This window comes from Brachionichthys hirsutus, chromosome 1 (assembly GCF_040956055.1).
Source record: "Brachionichthys hirsutus isolate HB-005 chromosome 1, CSIRO-AGI_Bhir_v1, whole genome shotgun sequence".
Taxonomy (NCBI): domain Eukaryota; kingdom Metazoa; phylum Chordata; class Actinopteri; order Lophiiformes; family Brachionichthyidae; genus Brachionichthys; species Brachionichthys hirsutus.
The window spans coordinates 2,851,406-2,874,930 of NC_090897.1; the positions used below are offsets into that span (position 1 = coordinate 2,851,406).

At 48.6% G+C, this 23,525-nt stretch overlaps 3 protein-coding genes across 3 annotated transcripts; 2 read left to right on the plus strand and 1 right to left on the minus strand.

Moving 5' to 3' along the window:
- Window positions 1–4,225: 4,225 nt before the first annotated feature.
- pabpn1l (PABPN1 like, cytoplasmic) lies at window positions 4,226–6,452 on the plus strand. The gene is made up of 6 exons (XM_068760958.1): window positions 4,226–4,297; window positions 4,881–4,983; window positions 5,382–5,449; window positions 5,533–5,639; window positions 5,728–5,815; window positions 6,123–6,452. Exons 1-6 carry the CDS (start codon window positions 4,226–4,228, stop codon window positions 6,450–6,452), a joined length of 768 nt encoding a protein of 255 aa, XP_068617059.1.
- A 407-nt stretch (window positions 6,453–6,859) lies between these two features.
- trappc2l (trafficking protein particle complex subunit 2L) lies at window positions 6,860–8,068 on the minus strand. Its single transcript, XM_068760970.1, has 5 exons — window positions 8,009–8,068; window positions 7,575–7,747; window positions 7,230–7,317; window positions 7,072–7,151; window positions 6,860–6,993 (listed from the first exon to the last, which is right to left on the minus strand). The coding sequence occupies exons 1-5, from the start codon at window positions 8,039–8,041 to the stop codon at window positions 6,948–6,950; spliced, it is 420 nt and encodes a 139-aa protein (XP_068617071.1). The 5' UTR covers window positions 8,042–8,068; the 3' UTR covers window positions 6,860–6,947.
- A 438-nt stretch (window positions 8,069–8,506) lies between these two features.
- galns (galactosamine (N-acetyl)-6-sulfatase) lies at window positions 8,507–23,449 on the plus strand. The gene is made up of 14 exons (XM_068739226.1): window positions 8,507–8,621; window positions 9,004–9,127; window positions 9,508–9,582; window positions 9,721–9,823; window positions 10,086–10,229; window positions 10,856–10,922; window positions 11,127–11,254; window positions 11,334–11,473; window positions 11,566–11,669; window positions 14,656–14,798; window positions 15,380–15,482; window positions 17,648–17,769; window positions 22,026–22,143; window positions 22,597–23,449. The coding sequence occupies exons 1-14, from the start codon at window positions 8,514–8,516 to the stop codon at window positions 22,681–22,683; spliced, it is 1,566 nt and encodes a 521-aa protein (XP_068595327.1). The 5' UTR covers window positions 8,507–8,513; the 3' UTR covers window positions 22,684–23,449.
- Window positions 23,450–23,525: the final 76 nt, after the last annotated feature.

Here is a 23,525-nt window from a genome sequence, read left to right on the forward strand (position 1 = left end):
CAAGACGCTCGTCTTATGAGAGGAGGCCCCGCGTTTTGCTTCTAGCTCGATTTGTCGTATCTGTATTAAGGAGATGAATCCCCTCTTGTAGAATATTTTCCATCGCTCGCATTGTAAGACAGTGAGAGGACGGAGGTGCAATATGAAGAGAATTCAGCTACTGAATGGAACCTCAGCAACTGCCCATAGGGTGTCATATAATATAGATGCATATAAATATATTTAAAGTAACATCAGTAACTTAATGTGAATGTACATAGTATTTAAAGAGGTCCAAAAATGTGTTTGCCAAATAACAGAAACCTTTAAAAATTTTATGTCCAGAATATGATTTTTTTCCCCCACGCAGCTCATTTATTTCTCTCGAGCGATTTAGTTTGTCACCCAAAATCAAATGGTCACGTGACCCCAGAGTGGAGGAAACAAAGTGCCCCCCCCCCCCCCCCCTGTTGGTACAGGATGAAAACAGATTCTGGGTGAATGGGCTTAAGCGCCGCTGCGTTGACCCTCCGTCTCGTCAGTCTACGTGTAAGTGTGTTTGGTTGGGAGTGTTAATACCCCCCCCCCCCCCTTCTCCCCCCCGCAACTGTAGGATCCACCTAAACAAGCTACAGTAAACCTCTAAAGCGACAGGCTCTGAAATATTTCCTTTCATTCTACATTTTTTTTTTCATACTTAGATGCAATTTAAGCTAAAACTGAAGCTCTAAAGCTCTTTTTTTTATATGTCCCCTCATATTTACTGCAGCAAAAAGTCTGTGGTTGAAAACATATCAAAGAAATCTCCCGTTGGGGAAGCAGACAGAACAACGATCACACAAATCGGACTTCGAACCCATGCGGGTGAGGCCTCAGACACACTTGGACCAAACTTGAGCTTAAATTCGTTAAATTCGTCCTTTCATTCAACAGACTTCTTCTGGACTATCTGAGTAATTCGACCGAGATGAGCTATAACGGACCCCCCCCCCCCCCCCCCCCACACACACACACCTTACACGCGCTACCTCCTGTGACCATACAGCTAACCACCAGGAGAGGTTGACCCTGGATTTCTGAAAAGCTGGGCCGAGAGCAGACACGGGGACACGCGTGTTGGAAATGACTTAGAACTACAGAGCTGAATGGAGCCGCCGTTACACGCCGCGTGGAAGAACGTTTCCTCTCACCAGACCTCGCCTCTCGCATCCCATTTAACCAAATCAATACTGCTGGAATTTAGTCAGGAGTACAACCCTCCCTGCACGTTGCCTAATTGAACACAGAATCAGCCACGACATGCCATTTTTTTGTCCAAAACCAATAAAAGCACAGACCAAAGTCCGCCTGCGTTGCTCTAGTGTGTATTGACAGACTAGAAGTAATGGAGGTTAGAGCTCCGCCACACCAGTTAACCAAAGTGTCTGAAGTGCACACAATCAGGGCACGAGAGCGCGACGCATGCGCCGTAATGTCGGGAGTTTCGAACTTATACAATTCTTATTTAACGCAATCAGAATGTTTTGTTGTCCAAAATAACGGAATCGTCTCCGGATTGTGCGTTCTGACGGTTACAAAGCCTTGCAGAGGTTGTTGTTGTTGTTTTTACGGTGTGTGTTTGTTGGCGCGGGTGTGTGTGTGTGTGTGTGTGTGGGTGTGTGCGCGCGGTGCGTTTTTCTAGAAACAAACAAAAACAAAAAAAACCTTGTCTCTGTACAAACTACTTGAAATCTTCAGAGCTTTAATGAACATCCCAGACAGGTTATAGTGGAAAATAGATTCACGATGTGTAGCAGTAGAAATCGTGCGTTTGCGCCACAATGGAAGTTCCATTCAGCTCTTTTACGCATTTGTCATGCGACTCCTTGTCTGCAGGTAAGCCCTCGGACGAACTCAACAAAGCCGACCCCCCCCCCAAACAGACGTGTCATAAATGACCAAAAAAAAACGCAACCAAAATTAACAACTTTCTTCTTTGCATTTCATTTTGGTTACTTTTTCTTTCTTTCTTTTTGGGTTTTGGGCGTTCCAGCATCAGAAGGCCTCCACGAGGTCGACTCTTCGGGATGCCCAGTCTGGGTTTCAGAGGAAGGCTGCAAACAGCCCTCTTCTCTTGGAGCCTTTCTCCTTTCTCCATTTTTCAATTTTTTATTTCACTGGACAGGATATCCGATACACGACGTCCGGCGCAGGTGTTGAGCTTCGTTCAGTCGCGAAACGCGTCAGATCCGCGCCACGGTGACGCGCGCCTCTCTCTTTGATGACGTCAAATAGATGGCAAACACATAAGGGCTCTTGCTGTTGTGAATATCATCCGACGAAGGGCCTCTAAACACTTTATATCAGCCGCTTTTCTCTATTTTGGTCAACTATGTACATGATATGGGGAAAACGCATGTTTAGAAAACACAAATATTAGAAGGTTGGCATTTGTCTCCCGAAACCCCGACCACTGACTCTACCAATGACGTTTCGAGGCTCCTCCGGTGTGACGGCGACACATCCCTCCTTTGAAACAGGCACTAATGAAAAGCTAAGGTAGAAAGCTGAGTGGACGCAGCACTTGTTTCCTGAAAGCCATAAGTCCTGGCTCAGGATGGTCCCGTTTTTTGAGCCCTTACATGAACTGATGAAAGGTTATGTGTGTGTTTTTTTTTTTATATATGTGTAGGGAAGCATTCTATACTGTATTGTGCAATACATTATTACAGAAAAATCATGTTTCTGTAGGAAAGGTTGGCTCTTTGATCTTTCTCCTTTTTTGTTTGATCTCCCTCCTCAAAAGTTGCCGTTGCCCTTTTTTAGACAAAGTTAACTGTGCCAGAAGAATTAAATTCTGATTTGTATTTATTTCTTGCATGCTTTCCTCCCTGTTGCTAATACTGCTCTTTAACTGTTCGCTCTGTTGGATGTGTGAAACTGTAAAACATTCTAATTCAGGTTATTGTCTGTGTTGAGCAATGTAACTGTGTAATTAAAACATGAAATGAACATTCATTGAGCTTTGTGTGTATCGTCTTTACACGCTGGTGGATTCTGAGCGGATGCCCTTCCTCCCACTGACTCCCGTTTGACTTCACATCTCCATTCTAGTATCGGCAAGACTCCAGATTATTCCGTTTCCTGATCAGGTGCTCTTGTTGGCCTGACTTGAGGATTACTTCTTAGATTATTTGGAGATTTTATCATCTCCTGGTACGTTTCTCCCCCCAAAGCCCGCACCTCCCTCAGCCAATCATCCAGTTTCTACTTCTCCCTTTGTGGAAATAAAATATTCACAGTCACCTTGCATTGGTCTCTGTCTCAGCTTCTGGGGCTCAAAAATAACTTGGATGGGGAAAAACATTTTTTTTAATCTAAAAGTTTCAATTGAATAAAAAAATGTGACTGCACAAAAGAAAAATAGAGTAATTACATTTTACAAAACTTTAATTAACTTTATATATCATCCATCTCTTTTTCCACGTGGCCCGTTTTTCTATTCTTGCTGTGAGGCAACAGCACTACCCACTACACCACTGTGCCACCCACGTAAACATGATGTAACTTCCAAAAAGAAAGTAAAACTGATGGGGAAATAAATTGATATGAGACTCAACTGTATTACTTTTCCCAATTCGATCTGATTTTATGCCACACAGGTGATAAATAACATTAAAAATAACTGAATTCCACGCACTGCCTCAGTTCCAGCTTCCCAAATGAAGCGATGCCGCCTATTCCCTGTTCTTGGAAGGTTTCACCCGGCGTTTGGAATCATGCATCAGTACTTGATAAGTTATTAATAAAAACTTTCTGTGATATCACGAGGACAAACAAGCGAAGGGACGGTCACCACAAACTTGACTTTATTTCATTTTATTTCATCTCATCAAACACGGCGGAAGGAAGTCGGATTTATATTAAAACGATTGATTACCATTCATATTGATATTTATTCTCTTGAATGTAGTTTTTAAGGCGTGGACCATGAGGGGGGGGGGGGCTGTGGGCCCCCCTCGTTGACGCGCCACTGCGACGTGGTGCGTCTCTCTCACGTGCGTGCGCGCCACTGTCAATCAATCCAGCGTGGCTCGAGCCTCATTCACAGGTGTTACCTATTAGCCCCTATCAAATGCTGGAAGGTGTAGCGTGCGCGGGCGATCGATCCGGTTCCTGAGCGGAAGGGGGCTCTTCTTCTTCTTCTTCTTCGTCTTTACGCGGCCGGTGTTTTCGCGGATGCTATGTTTGAGCAGCGGCAGCGAGCATGATGGAACATCATCTGGAGTACGGCTACCTCGAGGGCGAGCCCACCGGGGAGCATTTCGTCGAGGACCCGGTTTGTATTCCGGTGTTTTTTTTTTTGTTTGTTTTTTGCGGTGGATCGGAAGGACGCGGCCCGCGCCGGCTCGTCCGGGCGCGCGTCATTAGGGCGTTTTGTCACGCTGGTCAAACGGGACGCGCAGCCGTGAGCTAAAGCTACGTGGTGAAGCCGGGCCTGCATCAGCGAGCGTCGCCTCGGCGGAAGTACAAAAGGAGGACGCGGTCGGAGATGCGCTCCGGAAAAGCGGACGAGAATAAACCCCGATCCTCTCATCCGGAAGCCTCCAGCCGTTCCTGGTGGAGCTGAAACTTTAAATATGGGCCAAAATAAATAAAACATTCTTAATTTGCGACTTCTTATTTTGATCAAACGCACTTGCGGATCTATTTAATCTAATTTTGTCTTGATCCAGCCAGGATCTAACATGGCATTTGCGTAATACTGTTTCCAAACGCACAGATGGATGATAAATCAAACTGCGGTAGCGTGAGGTCGTAGGTTCACCAAAACTGTCGATGCAACACCAGCTTGTAATATTTCACTGTTAATATTCTAAACTCTTATGAAACTGTCTCGTTTCGGGGCCTCGTGTTCTCAGGAGTTGACGGCCATCAAGGCCAGGGTTCAGGAGATGGAGATGGAGGATGAGTCTGAGCGCTGCGACTCCGGAGACGTGCACCGCGCCAACAGCCCGCGACCCGGTGAGAGCGCCCGCCCGCCCGCGTGGTTTGTTTGTACACTTAACTGCTGATGATGCACTTTGGGAAGTCTCTGCAGAGCGTTAGCGACCAGGTGTGTGGCGCTCGCCGCCTCCAGTCAGGTGAGTTCGCCACATCCTCCGCCATCTGGCGTAACACCTGGGACGCGTCGCACGCGCATCATCACTGCCCGATGAGACGAAACGGTTGAGCCCCAGAGAGCACGGAAGGGTCCCCTCTGTGCATCGCCACATCCGTTTCGCCCTCCCCTTCCTCCCTTCTGGTCCGTCCTCACAACAAAAACAATCGGAGGGGGGGGGGCCCAGACTTTGGGGCGGTAACGAGGGTCTCCGCTTAACCTGGAACCCGCCATCAGTGCGTGCGTTTTGTTTCCCTCGCAGTTCCTTTCTACAACATGACGCCCGAGGAGAGGATAGACGCGGACAACAGATCGGTCTACGTGGGAAATGTGAGCCTCGCGTCTTCTCTTCTGGGCGCGTCCTTTCCTTCGTACATCTGATTTGACTCACCGAACAAACCCCCCCCCCCCAGGTAGACTATGGAGCGACCGCAGACGAGCTGGAGATCCATTTCAACGGGTGCGGTCCCGTCAACAGAGTCACCATCCTGTGTGACAGGTTCTCCGGGCATCCTAAGGGGTAGGCCCGACGTCCACACGCAGTCCGTACCTTTACGTTAAGCTCTCTGTAGCACGTTAGCCTCCAAACGTCCTTTTTTTTTTCACAGCTTCGCTTACATCGAGTTCTCTGATCGCGACTCTGTGCACAGCGCTATCGGTTTGCACGAGACCTTGTTCCGAGGAAGAGTGCTTAAGGTGAGAAACGTTCGCTTCCGTTAGCCCTGAAGGAAGTCCTCAACGCTGCTCTGTTTATGGCCTGTCATTTAACACTTGATCACTATCCCTCCAGCTGAATTGGAGAAGTTGCATTTGGTCCTGATATGGATAAAACTCCATTAGGAGTAAAATAAAACTTAAAAGTGGCTTATTATTTTTTTTTTAAAGAAATGATAAATTTCCCTGATTGTAAAATGGTTTTAGAATAAATTCCGATCCTGTGCATCAACACGTTTTTGTTTTTCCATTTACTGCACACTCGAGTAAAGCCTCTATTGGTTTGCAGGTAATGCCCAAGAGGACCAACATGCCGGGGATCAGCACCACGGACAGGGGAGGACACCGGGGCGGCCACTTCAGAGGCAGAGGCCGCGGCTCCCGTCCGCCCCGATACCAGAACGCCTCCCGGGGCCGGTTCCGCTACCAGTCCACCAGGCCCCAGCACCAAACGCCCCACCCTTACTTTGGAAGCTCGTCGGTGGGGAAGAGACAGTGGGGAAACATGGACTACCAGGAACAGATGCCCAAACGTTACCCGTGTCTCCTTCTCATCACCCCGCCGTCAGAGGAGCTGGGGGCGGAGTCGGATGGACAGCACTACCCTCAACAGCGCTAGCACTACCCACAGCAGACGTGACACAAGGAGGCGACTACTAGAACTTATCTTTTCTTCCTTTTTTTTTTTTATTTATTAAAGGTATTTCCAGGCACTGCTTGGTCGAATTCAGAGCCGAGATGACTTTGCGTCCCTTCGGTCATGAAGGGGAGATGTGACGGGCGGCAGAGTCGGGAGGCGTTTGGCTATTGGGTCATGTTTCTGTGAATGCATGGGACAGTCCTCAGATTGTTGTGTAGTTTGTATCTTACCACTTTTAAAAATGTGAGTGTATTGTGTTGCTGCCTGCATCGGTATGTATAAATCCTCCCTATATATATGTATGTCTTAAGTTCTTTGCTATGTAAGTGAATGAATAAATAAAAGAATACCATGCTCATTCTGTGGTTAAAGTAACACGCGATGCGAGACGTGAATTCAGATTTATTTACAGTTCAAAGTCAAGGTGACATTTAAGTAGATCAGAGGGTGGGGCGTTATGTACAGGTCTGGATATCATCCGTTTTGCACCATCATTCCGGATACAATGCCATCAAAAACCCTGGGGAGGGGGAGACCGTTAGCGACTGCAGGATTAGGAAAAGAGGTGCAAATATGAGCAAAGTTCAAAGAGCCTCACCTGGACTGGATGGGGTCTCCGGGATTGTGGAAGGGGTTGCACATTACGTCCGTAAAGGAGTTGTGTAATTTTCTGAACATCTGGAATAGAAAAAGATCAATTATACTTTGATGTGGGAACTTGGCTCGCGGAGGATCGCGTCTGCCGGCTCAACTCACACTCCGGATTTCGTTGTCCCGCAACGATGTGTTCGACGAATCCACAACGATGACAAACTTCACCTTGGAATTGGTTACGTACCCGTATCTAATAGGCACATTAAGGCTATCCCACGTTTAACATTCGGACCTCAACCATTCTACAATGAGAGAAACGCAGTTGTGGATACAGATGGGAACTTGTGTATCTTTCTTCAGCAGCATCAATGTGCGGGATCAGCTCTTATTCGAGTGGAATCTATAAAGATGTTATTTGAAGATAAGGCAGATGCTGGGACTTTTGTCTTGTTGGGTGTTTCCTCAACTCGTAACCTTAAAGAGCAAACCGTAAAATGACAAGGATACACTTTGTAGTCTTCGGTGGGATAGAGCAGACCCAGGTACAGCTCTCTCTGGTCCCCCAAAGACTTGCCCACCGCCGAGATCTTCTCCTCCACCACATCCAGGGATGTGTGCACGGTGTAGTGAAACTTCAGCTCGTTTTGAGTGGGAACGCTGCGGATATACAGAGGGTAGTTCTAGAAGAGGGAAAGCACGCACACACACACAATGAAGAAGCTGTTAAAAGCAACGTGGCTGAACAGGATTCACAAAGACGAAGAAAAGAATGCTAATGTTGTTAGCCTTCCGTTAGCTATGCTTTGGAACGGCTAACAACGCGTAGCATAGCTAAAGAGAAAGATGTCACTTACTCACAGACGAGCTTGTTAACGAAAATGTCTCACGTCGTAAACGACATACGAATAAAACATTTAACATCGGCATTCATCGCCTCTTACCTCTTTAGCTATCACTGCTATGCAAACCGCCATGTTACGTTTCCGGTACGGTGCCGGGCTGTCAGAGGCTTGTCACGTGATATGCTGCGTTTCTGTACTTGTGTAAAATTGGAAAGCCAAAGACTACATCCTGATTTCTACATTTTACATTCGTTTTAGCCTATTTTAGCTGATTATTTTTACATTTATAACTCAATCAAAATAACGAGTTTATACATTAAGAAAAACAATACTTATTATATTTATATTTAAGCTGTAACTGAACCAAAAAAGCTGCATTCGTTTTCGAATGGATTTCATCCTAATATTTCACAAGAATAAACCCATAAGTCTACAACATAAAGTACATTTAAATATAATTAAACCGTATAACCGAATAATGTAAACGCTTTGTGACAGTGGCTCTACTGAAGACGCGCAGGTGCCGCGTCGCTAACTCGCCTGAAGGTAAACAAACCACTTCCTGTCTCGGTGGTCACGTGACTGCAGCGGAGCAGCGCGAGTGATGGCTCCGGAACTCCTGACGCTATTCTGCGCGCTAATATGTTGTTCTTTGGCAGAAACGTCAGCAAATGTTCCGCCGCCGAACATCATCATCATGCTTATGGATGACGTGAGTTATTTATAATATTATCAGGAAACATGGTCGTGTTTTGAGCTGTGATTGGCTGAAAGAGTCTCGAATGTTTCTGTCTCTTTGTGTGTGTGTGTGTGTGTGTGTGTGTGTTCTGCTTTTTGTGGATAACTTCTTAAACTAATAATGATATCAACGTGAATCCAATTACCAAAGGTTTGTTTTCATGGTTAAGGAATCTAAAATTATAGATAAAATAAATCTGTAATCTGACTATTGTGACTGTTCAGTGAATTTTCTCGGATAAAGTTGAAGATATATATTTTAGCCAAGTCTCAAACCTGTCTCCATTTTTGGGTGTGAATGCAGGCTTATAATCAGGAAATGATAAAAAAACACCTTTTCCGCCTCTGTTCCTCAGATGGGTTGGGGCGACTTGGGGGTGTTTGGCCAGCCCTCTAAAGAGACGCCCAACCTGGATGCCATGGCGGCTCAGGGCATGCTGTTTCCTAATTTCTACACTGCAAACCCCCTCTGCTCCCCGTGTGAGTTTGTAGAAAGTAGTACAAATCCCAGCAGTTCCCGTTTCACATGATGCCACTGGGATGTTTCGGATTCTTGTCAATATATAGGGGCGAAGGCCTCGTCATGTTTACGCAGGATACAGTGGCTCGAAAGAACTGCAGGTCATAAAGCCATGTGGGAACTTTTATTCCCCCTAATCTCGTTGTACCGGTATATCGACTATGCAATGACAATAAAGGCTTTCAATTTCTATTTGCTACAGCGTCAGCAAAGGTTAGATTCTAACAGTTCCTATGAGTTGGTATGAGATTTAATACATTTAAATAAAGCAGCTGGTTTTGCTCAGGCTACAGTCGGATCAAATACTTGTACTTATTGACTTTTTTTTTCCTCTCGTCAGCCAGAGCTGCTCTTCTCACCGGGAGGCTGCCCGTCAGGAACGGCTTCTACACCACTAACGCCCACGCCAGGAACGGTAGACTCTCGCCGCGCCGCGCCTTTATTCTGTAAAAGATGCAGCTGACAATAATTTCTTCGGGGTTTTCTCATTACCCAGCCTCTAATGGACAATGTTCAGTTTTGTCCACTAAATTTTGACTCTTTTTCTTTATAGCATATACTCCACAGGAGATTGTGGGAGGAATCTCTAAGGAGGAGATTCTCTTACCCAGCGTGCTGAAGAGAAAGGGCTACATCAGCAAGATCATTGGCAAATGGTGAGCCATGTGTTGGGAGTCATGAGGATGACAGCAGTGGCATGCTGGGGTGTCGTTGAACCTGCCCCCCCCCCCCCCCCCCCCCCTGTGGTGGTCGGGGCATTGTTTGTAATAGTCTTTCTTAAGGGATGAATTAATAAATAAAACTGCAAAGTGATTTTATAGGAAACATCATAGAAATGCAGTCATTCTGATCAAAATGGGGTCAAACGCTGCTATTCAGTTCAACTATTCGTTATTACTATTTATCCTACCCCTGCAGGCACCTGGGCCACAGACCGCAGTACCTGCCTCTGGAGAACGGCTTCAGCGAATGGTTTGGGGCCCCGAACTGCCACTTTGGTCCTTATAACGGCAGCGACAGACCGAACATCCCCGTCTACAACAACTCTGAGATGGTTGGCAGGTTGGATCGCACGCCACGCTCAGACAAACGTAGCAACAGGCCGAAAACACGGGCCGAACATTTCTAGAAAAAAATCCTCTTCCCCCCCGTGACTCGAGTCGAGTGTCTCTCCTCCTCTTCCTCCTCTTCCTCCTCTTCCTCCTGTGTACCAGCTGCGCTTCTGTATTCCATTTTCCGCCCATTTGTTTTCCCCAAAACAGCCATATGTGTATTCAGGATCATTGGAACTGGCAGCCGGGCGTGTTTTTTTGCTTAGCCATGGGTTTAATCAGTGCTGCATACCTGAGCCCTGGGCAGACACACACACACACACACACACACACACACACATACACAGAGGCATGCATACACACAGACACACACACCCTCAAGAGACGGCAGGTATGCGGAGACACCTGGAGGAAGCGAAGCGTGAGAAAGAGAGACGCCTGTCACTGCTTCTCTGTTCGCCACGCCACGCTTCAGCAACACCTCATAACAGAACCCCCCCCCCCACACACACACACACACACTCTGCTCTGCCGAGGGATTTACTTTTATTGTCGCGGCAATTTAGATGCAGATTGAAATCAAACGGGACGCTCGCTGACGAATGATTCCGTTCAGTAAGTGAATTTATTTTCCAGGTACTACGAGGAATTCCAGATCAACAGGAAGACCGGAGAGTCCAACCTCACGCAGGTCTACCTGGAGGTAAGTTACGACTCACCTGCCTGCTCGTCGCCTCAGGCACGATCAATCGTTTCAATAAGCGATATCAATGCGCCCGGGAGGAAGGGCAGCCCGATACCGACTTGTGACTGCAGTTCACGCCTACGTCCGTCGTTTACAACAGCAGGGCTGTGACCAAAGCCATGGCAGGTGTCGCGACCCTCGCTCACACAACCCCCCCCACAGGAAGGCCTTGGCTTCATCCGCCGTCAGACGGATGTCCGGCGGCCTTTCTTCCTCTACTGGGCGGCCGACGCCACTCACGGCCCCGTCTTCGCCTCCAGTCGATTCCTCGGGAGGAGCCAGCGAGGCCGGTACGCTGCGTCCGTCCTTACTGGCCGGTTGACAGCGGAATGAGTGTGTGTGTGTGTGAGACGCTCTGATGTCCTGTAGCTACGGGGACGCCGTGATGGAGCTGGACGACAGCGTCGGGCAGATCTTGTCATTGCTGAAGAAGCTGGGCATAGCGAATAACACCTTCGTCTTCTTCACCTCAGACAACGGAGCCGCTTTGATGTCGGGCCCAAACGAAGGTAGACGTTCGACTGGACTCCGTCTGCCTGGCGCCTGTCTGGCGCCCGTCTGGCGTCCGTCTGGCTTCACCTGTTCTTGTGCGTCTCCTCAGGCGGCAGCAACGGGCCGTTCCTCTGTGGGAAGGAGACCACTTACGAGGGAGGCATGAGGGAGCCCGCCATCGCCTGGTGGCCCGGGAGCATCGACGAGGGAGTGGTGAGAACGTCCTTTCATCCTTCACTCACTGCCTTTCTTCTCCGGAGCTGGAATAAGGAATCGGAGCCAGAGTTTCTGTCTTCCGAGTGTTGCTGCCTCCTAATGTTCCTAAAGTAGCGGCGGATGAAACGCTCTTTGTGTCGCCGCGGGTTGAGAGTGAAGGAATTATTACTTCACTAATCCTCTCTTTTGAATGATTGTTGCTTTTTTTGTTTCATTTGTGTATCATTCACCACTTTACACGTCGGGCTTTTACCTCTTTGGGCGCCGGAACCAGTTCATCTCGACGCCGCTCGACTTCCATCTCGCGCCTGAACTCCACTCGCTGAGCGGGTGGGCTCCAGTTTCCTGTTTCCTCAAATCTGTTTGGCTGGAATTAATGCCCCAAACGCCGTCTCCCTTTCCTTCCTCCCCTTCCCCAATTTACCCACCCCACCCACACCGCGATCCTTTAAGCCTGCGTTCTGCAAATGACTTTTAATTGTATTAGGGGCAGCTGTGACACGGGGCTGTGACGCAGAGGGATTTGGCGGAGGAGCGAGCAGCGGCTGCAGCCTGCAGTAAGCCTGGCCCCTGGCTCATCTCACAGGGGTGTGCTGGAGCCTGATAGCGCGGCAGAGGAGCGAGGGAGACGGGGATTGGGAGCGTCTTAAGGAGCTAATCTGTTTGTGTGTTTGCTGAGGTTGGATTGAGCTGTAATGAGGACTTCAGTATCTGAATATGCCAGGCGCACAGGATAAAGGAACTAAGGGTGGTGGGTGGGGGGGGGGCAAGGAAGAAGTAAAAGAGATGGCTGGTGTAGAAAAGGAGGGAGAGCGCTAAAGACGCTGCCAGGAAGGAGCTTTGGTGCCACATTATTTTTGACCAACATGTCTGCGCATTTTTGTTTCATTCTGCACGCCTGCACTCGTATATCGGGGTACTTGCGTGTCGGGGTACCCGTATGTTGGGGTACTCGCGTGTCGGGGTACTCGTGTGTCGGGCTACCCGTATGTCGGGGTACTCGCGTGTCTGGGTACTCGTGTGTCGGGCTACCCGTGTGTCGGGGCGCTTGCGTGTCGGGGTGCTCATGTGTCGGGGTACCCGTGTGTCGGGGTACTCGCGTGTCAGGGTACTCGTGTGTCGGGGTACTCGCGTGTCGTGGTACCCGTATGTCGGGCTACTCGTGTGTCGGGCTACTCGTGTGTTGGGCTACTCGCGTGTCGAGGTACCCGAATGTCGGGGTACTCGCGTGTCGGGGTACTCGCGTGTCGGGCTACTCGTGTGTCGGGGTACCCGTATGTCGGGGTACTCGTGTGCATCAGAGCTCACTTTCTAGACCCGTGGAGGAGATTATAAATGCTGTAGTTGTGCAACTGCAGCTGTGAGAACGAGGGTCAGTAGATCATCCTCTGGGGTTGTGATGACAAGGCTGCTTTGTTGGCGCTACTGTGCACCACAGCGCTGGATTTATTACTGTAAATGCTGGGGGCGGGGATGGGGGGATGGGGGGGGGGGGGGGGGGGGGGGGGGAATCTATCACAGGGTCGCTCCCTGACTTTATCTGTGGTCCTCAGAAAATGTTCTGTGCATTCAAAAGTTTGCAAGCACCTGCAGAGATCGATGCATGTCTTTTTAAATAAACACATCCATCATTTCTGCAGGTTCGTAGCACAAAAGGCGTTTCAGATAAGAGAAAAAGCGTTTTATCCTCGGATGCATCCGAGGGAAAAGCCTTTGAAGAGGATGGAAGGAGCTGTGCCGGAATGACGGCCCGGGCCGAAGCATTCTCGTAGTGTCCGAGGGCGGGGAAGGGGCCATTACTGCGAGGGCCTGCAGCTGTAAGGAATAAAGATGGGAGGAGGTGGGGCGGGGGGTGGGGGGTGGGGGGGGGGTGACCCTCACGATCCCATTTGTCACGTTTTTATCAGAGAGCAGGCACACAGGCAGGGACGGGATAGAAGCGCTTCCTCCTCGGATAGCCAGTGTCACCTCTCACAACGGGGGGGGGGGGGGGGGGGGCAAAGAGGAGGAGACGGACGGAGGATGTGACGTTAATAGAGAGTGATGAGTCGGTGAAAAGCTGAGGGTTCAGGAGAAGTCAGAGGTGATAGAGGAAGGAAGCTCGTGTGATAAAGTCGGAACGTTTTGGGAATTTGGTCGGTGCAAATTATTACCTACTAAATGTCAGATTTGCTTTGTCTTGTGTCCTTTTGTCCCGTCTACTTTAATGCCATGTGTGGGTCTGTGTGAGGCGGACTTTAATCAAATGAAGTGAAGGACTGTGTGTGTGTGTGTGCCTTAGAAAAGAGACAGAGTGTCTGGATGTTCAGATAGATCATGGAATACATTGCAAAGCGCCCTTTCTGTGGATACAGAAGAAAAGGGAATTCATTTCAGTGCTTAGGAGTGTGTGCGTGTGTGTGTGTGTGTGTGCGTGTGTGTGTGCGTGCGTGTGCGTGTGTGTGCGTGCGTGTTTCTCTGCCCTATGTGTGCTAGCCGCCGATAGCAGCACAGCGGCACATGGCGGTGCAGCTGCAGAGAGCAGATAGCGCTATCTGATTGTGAGCGCGCCGTCTCCCTCTCCGGCTCGCTCAGGAGAGAATGGAACGGAAGATCAAGGATGACAGCGAAAAAAATGGCACTTTATCAGAAAATAGTTCAAAGTTTCTAAATAAAATAAAGCTTTTCACTGGGACTGCGAGGAGGAGATAAAACGCCAGCTCCTGCCGCCTGCCGGCCCGGGCCTTGTCCTCTCCCTACTTCCTCTCCTCTTTTTGTACCTCCTCTCGAGGAGACTGGAGACATGCACCGCTCTCCTACGCGTGCCCGTACAGCCGCACAAAACAGTATCCGATCATGACTCTGCATTTCGACTTGAAAATCCAGCATGAAAGAGGAACCTGGTGGTTTTGAATTTGTGAGCAACATCACAAAAGCTCCTTGAAAGGGGAATTGGCCCTTCCTGGGTTTCTGCAGCTTTGACACTTTGCGCTGTTCTTTGCAGGTGAATTACCAGTTGGCCACTGTGATGGACCTGTTCACCACCAGTCTGGTTCTGGCCGGCATCAGCCCTCCCAACGACAGGATCCTAGATGGGCTGGACCTGACGCCGGTCCTGCTCAATTCCTCGTCTGCACCCATAAATAGGTACGCATAGACATTTGTGGCATTTACGGTCAATCATTTGGGACCAAAACGCTAAGCGTCTCCGGGCAGTGCGCCGAACGGCACGTTGGGATCGCCCTGATTCCCAGATGATGCTTCCTAAAAGATTCAGCGATCCCCTCGATTGGAACGAAGCACCGCAAAGAGGATGTTGCGTGGTTTTGAGTGAAATATCTTTACAGCAGTGTGTTGGATCGCATCCCCCCCCCCTCCTCCGCTTCGGCCATGCTTAGTGTTGATTAGCAAATGCTAGCATGCTAGCATATTGACCAGTCAATTCCCCAGTTTAAGATCAATAAAGTTAGTCTAAATCAAATTGTAATCGAACGAGACGACAATAAACACGGTAATGATTAAACCTGATGAGCGCTAGCATGTTAGCATCGCTATTGTGGGCGTCAATCTTTGCTTCTTTGTTTCACGCAGGAGAGCAAAATTGAAAAAAAAAAATGCACGAACAGAAAAGACCTTTAAGAGAAAATATATATTTTTGTCTAATTTGGTGGTAATTTAATTCTAGAACGAGCATTGTGACATTAGCATCATTTCCTGCTCCTCAACAGGCCGGTCTTCTATTACCGTGGAAACGAGCTGATGGCTGTCAGGCTTGGACTATACAAAGCGCATTACTGGACCTGGAGCAACTCATGGGCCGAGTTTAACAGTGTGAGGCTTCCATCGAGCACAGCGACTCCGCCTCATCTCTGTCTTTCCTAATCTTCCTCAAACACACAAACGCGTTCGCCGCCGATGTTGTCTGGCAAAACGGCTCGTCAGTTGACTGCTGAGCGTAATGACTATTAATGAGGGAGCCCCCACTTCATCCAACTTGCACCATTCGTCAACCAGTTGGCTTGTTTGTTCAAACTCCAGGCGAGGTGATTAATTGCGTCAAAGGAAATGTCAAGTGTTGGACACCGACGCGGGACAGTGTCGTCCTCCTTACTCCCCGTGGTCCATAAAAACATGACCACCCCGTCTTCCCTCGGCGGCTCTGCTTCTCCCCGTTTGCTTTATGCCCCATCAGCCGCCTAAATTGCTCTCTCCTTCAGGGCCGCCGAATCAATCGCAGCCTTCTTTATCAACTCATGTGAACTGAAGTGGAAATTCACAAATAATGGCATCTGATTGCCTGTGAGTTGCCAATCGATTGGCGTGTGGGGACATAAGAGAGAGAGAAGGGGGGGGGGGGGCGAGCAAAAACCTGCATGTGGGTTCAGTTCTCCATTAATCTAAACTGCCTATTGTTATATCTGATTAATATAAACAGTGTAAACAATAAGATTGATTCTTAAAATAGCTTTCTGTGTTCCTGCGTTGGCCTTCGATTTACAGGCGTCCGTTCAAATAAATCTGGGATCAGACCTAAAAAAAAAAACATTCCTTATTTTCCCTCCTTGCTTTAAAAACTTAATTTGTTGGACTACGGTGGACGTGAAGTAAACAAGGCAAGGCGAGTGTCTGCGGAGACGAGTGACTGGCTGCCTTCATCCGGCTCAGCCATGAGGAAAATGAGAAACTTTATTTTCAGAATGAGAAATATGTTGCCAAATATCAGTCAAATATACACAAGGAAGTACATTTTGTTGTTTCAAATATTCAACTTCAGTCATTTTCCAAACCCCATCCGGCCCAGACGGATGCATCCGGGTCCCGCCTTGTAATAGCGGGTCGGTTCTGCCGTCGCGTCCCGGCTCAGAGAGACGCACACACATCAGCTCTTCTTCGCTGCTCCTCTGGGATAAGTTTTATTTTCTCCTTCTTTCATTCTCGTCTGCATTTCGTTGCTGTTGGCTTGAAAAGACACGACGGGCCTGCATGAAAGGAGGCTCCGCAGGGCGGGAGGTAATCCTCCTCGCTCCTCCTCTATATGTATGCTGAGGTGATCTCAGAGGGGGGGCAGCAAGCAGTGCCTTACAGATGAATGCTCTCTCAATATTAGTTGTGCTCATCAAAATGTGTGTTTGTGTTTGGGTGTGTTGAAGATGGAGGCAGATCTCCGGGGGGGCGCTCTGTGGAGGAGCGAGTGTGAATCAATCAGACTGCAATCACTGCCAGGCTCGTGAGAATGGAGTGAGGGGTGAGGGCGTGGGGGGGGGGGATAGGTGATGGGGTGGGGGGGGGCACAGCAAGATCTTACCTCAGACTTGTACCCCTTTAAATGGACTGCAGTAGCTGCAGAAATGGCGTGAAGAGTTAGAAGAGACTGCATATGGCTCGTATTATGTCCGGCGAGGTTCACCCTGGACGCGTCCTCGGGCCACAAAGAAAGACAATCAGTCAAATTAGACCAAACAAGGAAGCTGGAGAACCCGAGCAGACACGGGGAGAACGCGTAAACCCAGAAGAGCGCTACCCGCCGCTACAATCGGAATGCGCTACGGCATTCCGATTGTCAAATTTATTTTTCACATTTATTTGACAATCGGAATGAAATTGCTACGAGAATAAATGGGGGGAAAAAATGCACAGAAAAACTCTTTGTGGATATTTGTTTAAACTAAATCCTCCATAAGGATCAAATAGAGGAATCTGGACATGCACCACGGCAAACAAAAAGAAATGTCTCAATAACTGGGATGAATTTCTGTCTTAAATGAAATGCAAATCCATTCTTCCATTACTCCGTAGACAAAGGCTGATCTTCTTCATATTGAATTTCTGAGCGCTTTGTGTTGCACGTGGAGATTCTAACTCAGAAGCCTTCAACTTTTTATGCCTCGTTTTAATTCTATAGTACTTTGGTTCAAATGCAGGAAATATATTCACCTTTTATTAAAAAAAATAAAAAAAATAAAACATGTGTTTATGTGTTTCTTTTTTTAATATAGGGCATCAACTTCTGTCCAGGCCAAGAGGTCCCGGGTGTGACCACTCATGAGCAGGAAGAGCACACCATGCAGCCAATCGTCTTCCACCTGGGGCGGGATCCTGGGGAAAAGTACCCAATCAAGTTAGTTCTCCGAAAGCGTCTGCTCACAATTGATTTCCTGGGCGCGGGGGGGGGGGGGGTTAGGATGGGGGGGCCGGGGGAGTCAACCAGGAATGAGTGTAAGCATTTTAGAATGGGAGAGAGGGATGAGAATTGGGAAACAGCAACGCAAAAGATATAAAACAAAGATCCAGCGGCGTGAAAGTGAAGACGGGGGGGGGGGATTGATCGGCTCAGCCAGACGCCGCCTGATTGGACGCTTCCCTCTGTGACCGCCGGCGGCGTCTTAAAGATCAGTCTGGCCCTCAAGCCGTAGGTGCACTGCTGCAGGTTTTAACTGCAGGATAAATCATTGGCATCTAAATGATGCTGTTTAATAGACTTTTATTTATCTTTGCCTCGACTCGGGGGAGAGTTAAGAATCGCAGCGAGGATGGATCGACTCCAGGAAACGCAGAGGAGTACAACCAAATAAGGGCGCACAGGAAGATGAGCATATTGGTGCGATCTTTGAAAAGGAATTTGCAGATTCTGCCGCTAATACTTTTAGATAATCCTGTTGTGTTGATGGGAGAATATTATTTTTTTGCTTTTGCTCCTCCGGTCCAGAAAACATCCCGATCGACCTTTCCTCTTCCTCTATCTGCTCTCTGCCCTCCTCTTCCTCTATCTGCTCTATGCCGTCCTCTTCCTCTTCCTGCTCTATGCCGTCCTCTTCCTGCTTTATGCCGTCCTCTTCCTCTTTCTGCTCTATGCCGTCCTCTTCCTCTATCTGCTCTATGCCATCCTCTTCCTCTTCCTGCTCTATGCCATCCTCTTCCTCTTCCTGCTCTATGCCGTCCTCTTCCTCTTCCTGCTCTATGTCGCCGCTCTTCCTCTATCTGCTCTATGCCTTTCTCTTCCTCTTCCTGCTCTATGCCGTCCTCTTCCTCTATCTGCTCTATGCCGTCCTCTTCCTCTTCCTGCTCTATGCCGTCCTCTACCTGCTCTATGTCGCCGCTCTTCCTCTATCTGCTCTATGCCTTCCTCTTCCTCTTCCTGCTCTATGCCGTCCTCTTCCTCTATCTGCTCTATGCCGTTCTCTTCCTCTTCCTGCTCTATGCCGTCCTCTACCTGGTCTATGTCGCCGCTCTTCCTCTACCTGCTCTATGCCGTCCTCTTCCTCTACCTGCTCTATGCCTTCTTCTTCCTCTACCTGCTCTATGCCTTCTTCTTCCTCTACCTGCTCTATGCCGTCCTCTTCCTCTACCTGCTCTATGCCTTCCTCTTCCTCTACCTGCTCTATGCCTTCTTCTTCCTCTTCCTGCTCTATGCCGTCCTCTTCCTCTATCTGCTCTATGCCTTCCTCTTCCTCTATCTGCTCTATGCCTTCCTCTTCCTCTACCTGCTCTATGCCTTCCTCTTCCTCTACCTGCTCTATGCCTTCCTCTTCCTCTTCCTGCTCTATGCCGTCCTCTTCCTCTATCTGCTCTATGCCGTCCTCTTCCTCTATCTGCTCTATGCCTTCCTCTTCCTCTATCTGCTCTATGCCGTCCTCTTCCTCTATCTGCTCTATGCCGTCCTCTTCCTCTATCTGCTCTATGCCGTCCTCTTCCTCTATCTGCTCTATGCCGTCCTCTTCCTCTACCTGCTCTATGCCGTCCTCTTCCTCTATCTGCTCTATGCCGTCCTCTTCCTCTATCTGCTCTATGCCGTCCTCTTCCTCTATCTGCTCTATGCCTTCCTCTTCCTCTACCTGTTCTATGCCGTCCTCTTCCTCTGGCTTTTTCCCTCGGTCCACCCACTGCTAAGCAACTCGGCTCATTCTCACCACTCAGCTGCTGTCGCTGTGCGCCCACTGGGACCGTTCTACTCCATCCTTGTTAAGTGTGTGTGTGTGTGTGTGTGTGTTCCACACGCGTGTGTATGTGTGCATTTTGTCCGTGTGCTCCTCGGTCCCCCAGCTGGACTGCCTGCCTGGCCGTCATTAATCTCTGTCTGCACCTAAAGAGCCACTTAAGATGATGTAGAGCCTGTCTGCACACATACCTTCACTACTGTCGCAGCCTGTGATGTAGCAAAGAGCACGCACACGCACACGCACACGCACACACACACACACACACAACACGCACACACACACACACACACACACACACGCACACGAGTCATCCAGGAAAATAGCATTGATTGCGTTTTTTGAAATTTACGAGGAAAGACGCAGCAGCTTTGCGTTCTCGGTTTTCACCTTTGAATGCGAGGCCGAGCTGACGTTTAATTGGACGATGACAAGCGCCGCTTGTTCGGACCTCACCGGTGACTCTGGATCCCCTCTGGATTCACTCGCGGGCCTTTTGCTCGCCTTCCACCCCGACCTCCTCCTCTGTGACCCCGAGGTTAACGCATCATATTCTCACCACCTACCTGGGATCACATCCCCAGAGGGGGGGGGGCAGCCCCAGCCCTAACTCCGCAGGCGGCCCTGCACCGTCTGGCCTCATCTGCTGCCTGCCACCAAGCTCTTGCGTCTCCAATCCATAGTCCTTACTGAAGGGGGGGGGGGGGGCAGGACAGATGTATTTGATTGTCTCCTCAATTCCCCCACCTTCTGCCAGTGTGTGTGTGTGTGTGTGTTCCAGCAATAGTGTTATGAATCAGTAATCAGAGTGGTGACACACCTGAGCAATGCCCCCCCCCCCCCCTGGGGTGCCATACATTATAAATCAAAAGACCCCATTTGCATACAGGCTGCTTATTATTCCAGAACTTGTCTCTCCACCAGTAGGCACAATCATGATAATGAGCAGTGCTGACTGGGGGCTTTTTATTGTTTGTGTGCAGGGGGGGGTGGGGGGCATGAACAAATGGTATTATTAGTTTTTGATTTAGAGGTCTGCAGAGGAAGATTTTAAGTGCATCGACAAAACAATAGAAAACTTGGTTGTTGTTTTTTCCTCACTACATTCCGTGCTTCGCTTGCAGACTCATGCAGGAAGGGGGCACTTGTAGCCCCCCCCCCCTTACATTCACTTCTATTAATTCACTCCATCGCTTATCACAAAAATGAATCGTAGCAGTGAGTCGCGGGAGCAGATAGCGGGGGGGGGGGGGCGGAAACGTCCCTCACGCTGATTAAGATTGGTCGAAAGCAGAATTTGAGATCCCAGATTGCCGAAGCGTCTTATTTCAACCGAGGGGGGGGGGGGGGGGGCACGATGCTTAGTTAGTTTATGACGAATGTGGCACACCAGGGGAGACTAATAGCAGCTAGTGCATTACCAGTCGAGTAATTGTGGGGGTGTGTGGGGGGGGGGTATCGAGGAAAGGAGCAGGTGCTGGTTGATGGCGGAAGCCCTGCTGCCCTGTGGGAGATCCACGAGGGGAGGGGAGGTGTGAGCTGGACAGGGCCCCGGGTTATTACTCTAATTGACACTTCACCTCACATGCATGCACATGGCCCCCGGGGGCCAATCAGAGGGTTGGGTTTGCAGCAGAGGGGCGGGTGCAAGGCTGGCACAGGTGCTGCCGGCGAGTGTATCAGCGGTGTAATTGCACTGCTGATATTTGTCTGTCCATGTGTCACGCCACCAGACGCCCCCCCCCCCCCAGCACACACACACACACACACACACACACACAGCCCATTAACCCTACAGGTCCTATTGAGAGCAGCGTTCCTTTGAAAGCCTTCAGGGCCCCTGCGTTTTACACACTGAATATAATAATGCACCGAGGTGCTCGGCTTCACTGGTGTCCAACAGCAGTAATTGAGAGACGGGGGGGGGGTCACGTAGTTCACACTGCTCGGTGTGGATGGGCTCGCTGCAACAACAGCAACAAAAAAGACACAAATTCTGCGACTATATTGATCAGCGTGACGCTTTTCTATTAACAGCAGAGGGAATGGACAAAGCGGACTCCGAGGACGTGAGGATGGACAGCGCCGTGTCTTTGGGACGCTTGATCTTATCACAACTCAGCGATCGGCTTTTCCTGCAACGTCCCTTACAATTAAAAAAAATAGTGAATAAAAAATTGAAGCTTAGAATTGGAAAAAAATATGTGAATTGTATCTAAATCCATCGGTTCAAACCACCAGAATAACAGGATGGGCGTATTAACTACCAAGTACCGGCGTAAAAAGAGTATCTTTGTGTTTGCAAGACCTTCTTTTGGACAATAAAAAGACATCTGAAGACATTTTAGGGTGCGATGGACAACCTCCGTTACCGTCGTACCCAACGAACGCCCCCGCTAGCTGCAGCCTTACGTTAGCCTGTGTGCTTTTTGCTTTGCAGCGTTCTGTCCCAGGAGTACCGGGATGTGCTGAGGAGCTTCTCTCCGGTTGTGGAGCAGCATAAGAAGAATCTGGTGCCTGGTGTTCCCCAGCTCAACGTGTGTGACCACGCCGTGATGGTGAGAGCTTCATAAAGGAATACGTCGTTGTTCTGAACCCTGGCGCTCAAACAGCCGCAGTGGAAACGGGTTCGATCACGCTTCCCAGCAAATACATGCAATTTGTGAGATTAAAAAACAACTTCAAAATGCTAATTATAAATTATTATTATTTTTTATTCATGAAAGCCTTAAATGAATTTGTTTTTTCCGCTTATCTTTCTGAACCTGCAGCCTTTTTTATGTTTCCCTTCAATAGATTCAGCTTTTATTTGTTAACAAATAAACACACTCCAGAATATAAATAACAAAATGACCTGAATGTGGAACCTTGTTCTTGTGCCTTCATTTGTGGCGCACGACTGCCCCCTTGTGGTGGGGAAAATACCGCTGTTATAAAGAATTGGTCTTCGTGTAAAATAAAAAATACCTCCTGATGATGATGATGATGATGATGGCTACTCTCTGTTGCAGAATTGGGCGCCTGCAGGCTGTGAGAAGATTGGAAAGTGTCTCAAAGCGCCGGAGTCTAAACCTTGGAAGTGTGAATGGCCTCACTAACAAGTGACGAGGAAGCAAAAAGAACACTTTATATATATATACAGTATAAAGAACACTTTATATATATACAGTATAAAGAACAATTTATATATATATAAAGAACACTTCAGTCGGATTTTGCTTCTGTGACTTTTCCAGGAAAACACTTTTGAGTCACGTGATTTGTGACGCAGGAAGAGGGAAATCTATTTCTTTTCGCCACACCTTGATGAAAGTATGACATGTAGGATGCTTGAATTGCCTGTCAAACATTTAAGTTTTAATTTAAAAAAATAATAATTTTCTGTGTGCATCTTGAATACATTTTGGGAGTTCTTGAAATATCTGACAGTCACCACATGATAAATTGAGTCATCTTTGCTCTGTGCGCGTTTTCCTGGACGTTTTCTGAGCTGCCGGTGTGAAACTATTGCGCGTGGAACGAAGGAACTGCGTGTTTGAGGAAGCACAAAGTTTAAGCTGCAAAGGAAACTGCGCCACCATGTGAGAGAATCCAGCTAAAACCCCGAGCCTTGGTTTATCCGACCCCAGAGGGGGAACCTGAAGGAGGCAGAGATGGAGAGAATATAAAAGATGGATCTGCTGTCCGTGCTGAGACTCAACAAGAGGCTGACCTTCTTCTTCTGGCCTCTCATTTTGGGTCACCGTGACGTCATAACGTCCCACCGACTCGTGTCGATCATGACGTTCAACAGCAGAAGAAGAAGTGAAGCTCAGAACTCAGAAGGACACGTGATACCAGGTCCACAATGATGATGCGTTCATATCTGTCAAAAAATAAATAAAATAAAACCTCAATAAAGGTTTTCCTTTGATTCCTGACATCATTTGGTTGAGTATTT

What these genes read in the sequence shown, in the direction of transcription:
- pabpn1l (XM_068760958.1), top strand. Translation starts at nt 4,226, where the DNA reads ATGATGGAACATCATCTGGAGTACGGCTACCTCGAGGGCGAGCCCACC. An exon ending in AGCATTTCGTCGAGGACCCG is followed by an intron (nt 4,298 to 4,880) that starts GTTTGTATTCCG and finishes TCGTGTTCTCAG; the next exon opens with GAGTTGACGGCCATCAAGGC. An exon ending in TTCTCCGGGCATCCTAAGGG is followed by an intron (nt 5,640 to 5,727) that starts GTAGGCCCGACG and finishes TTTTTTTCACAG; the next exon opens with CTTCGCTTACATCGAGTTCT.
- trappc2l (XM_068760970.1), bottom strand. Translation starts at nt 8,041, where the DNA reads ATGGCGGTTTGCATAGCAGTGATAGCTAAAGAG. An exon ending in TAGCAGTGATAGCTAAAGAG is followed by an intron (nt 7,748 to 8,008) that starts GTAAGAGGCGAT and finishes TCCCTCTTCTAG; the next exon opens with AACTACCCTCTGTATATCCG. An exon ending in CCCACCGAAGACTACAAAGT is followed by an intron (nt 7,318 to 7,574) that starts GTATCCTTGTCA and finishes TGTGCCTATTAG; the next exon opens with ATACGGGTACGTAACCAATT.
- galns (XM_068739226.1), top strand. Translation starts at nt 8,514, where the DNA reads ATGGCTCCGGAACTCCTGACGCTATTCTGCGCGCTAATATGTTGTTCT. An exon ending in AAACCCCCTCTGCTCCCCGT is followed by an intron (nt 9,128 to 9,507) that starts GTGAGTTTGTAG and finishes TCCTCTCGTCAG; the next exon opens with CCAGAGCTGCTCTTCTCACC. An exon ending in TAACGCCCACGCCAGGAACG is followed by an intron (nt 9,583 to 9,720) that starts GTAGACTCTCGC and finishes TTTTCTTTATAG; the next exon opens with CATATACTCCACAGGAGATT.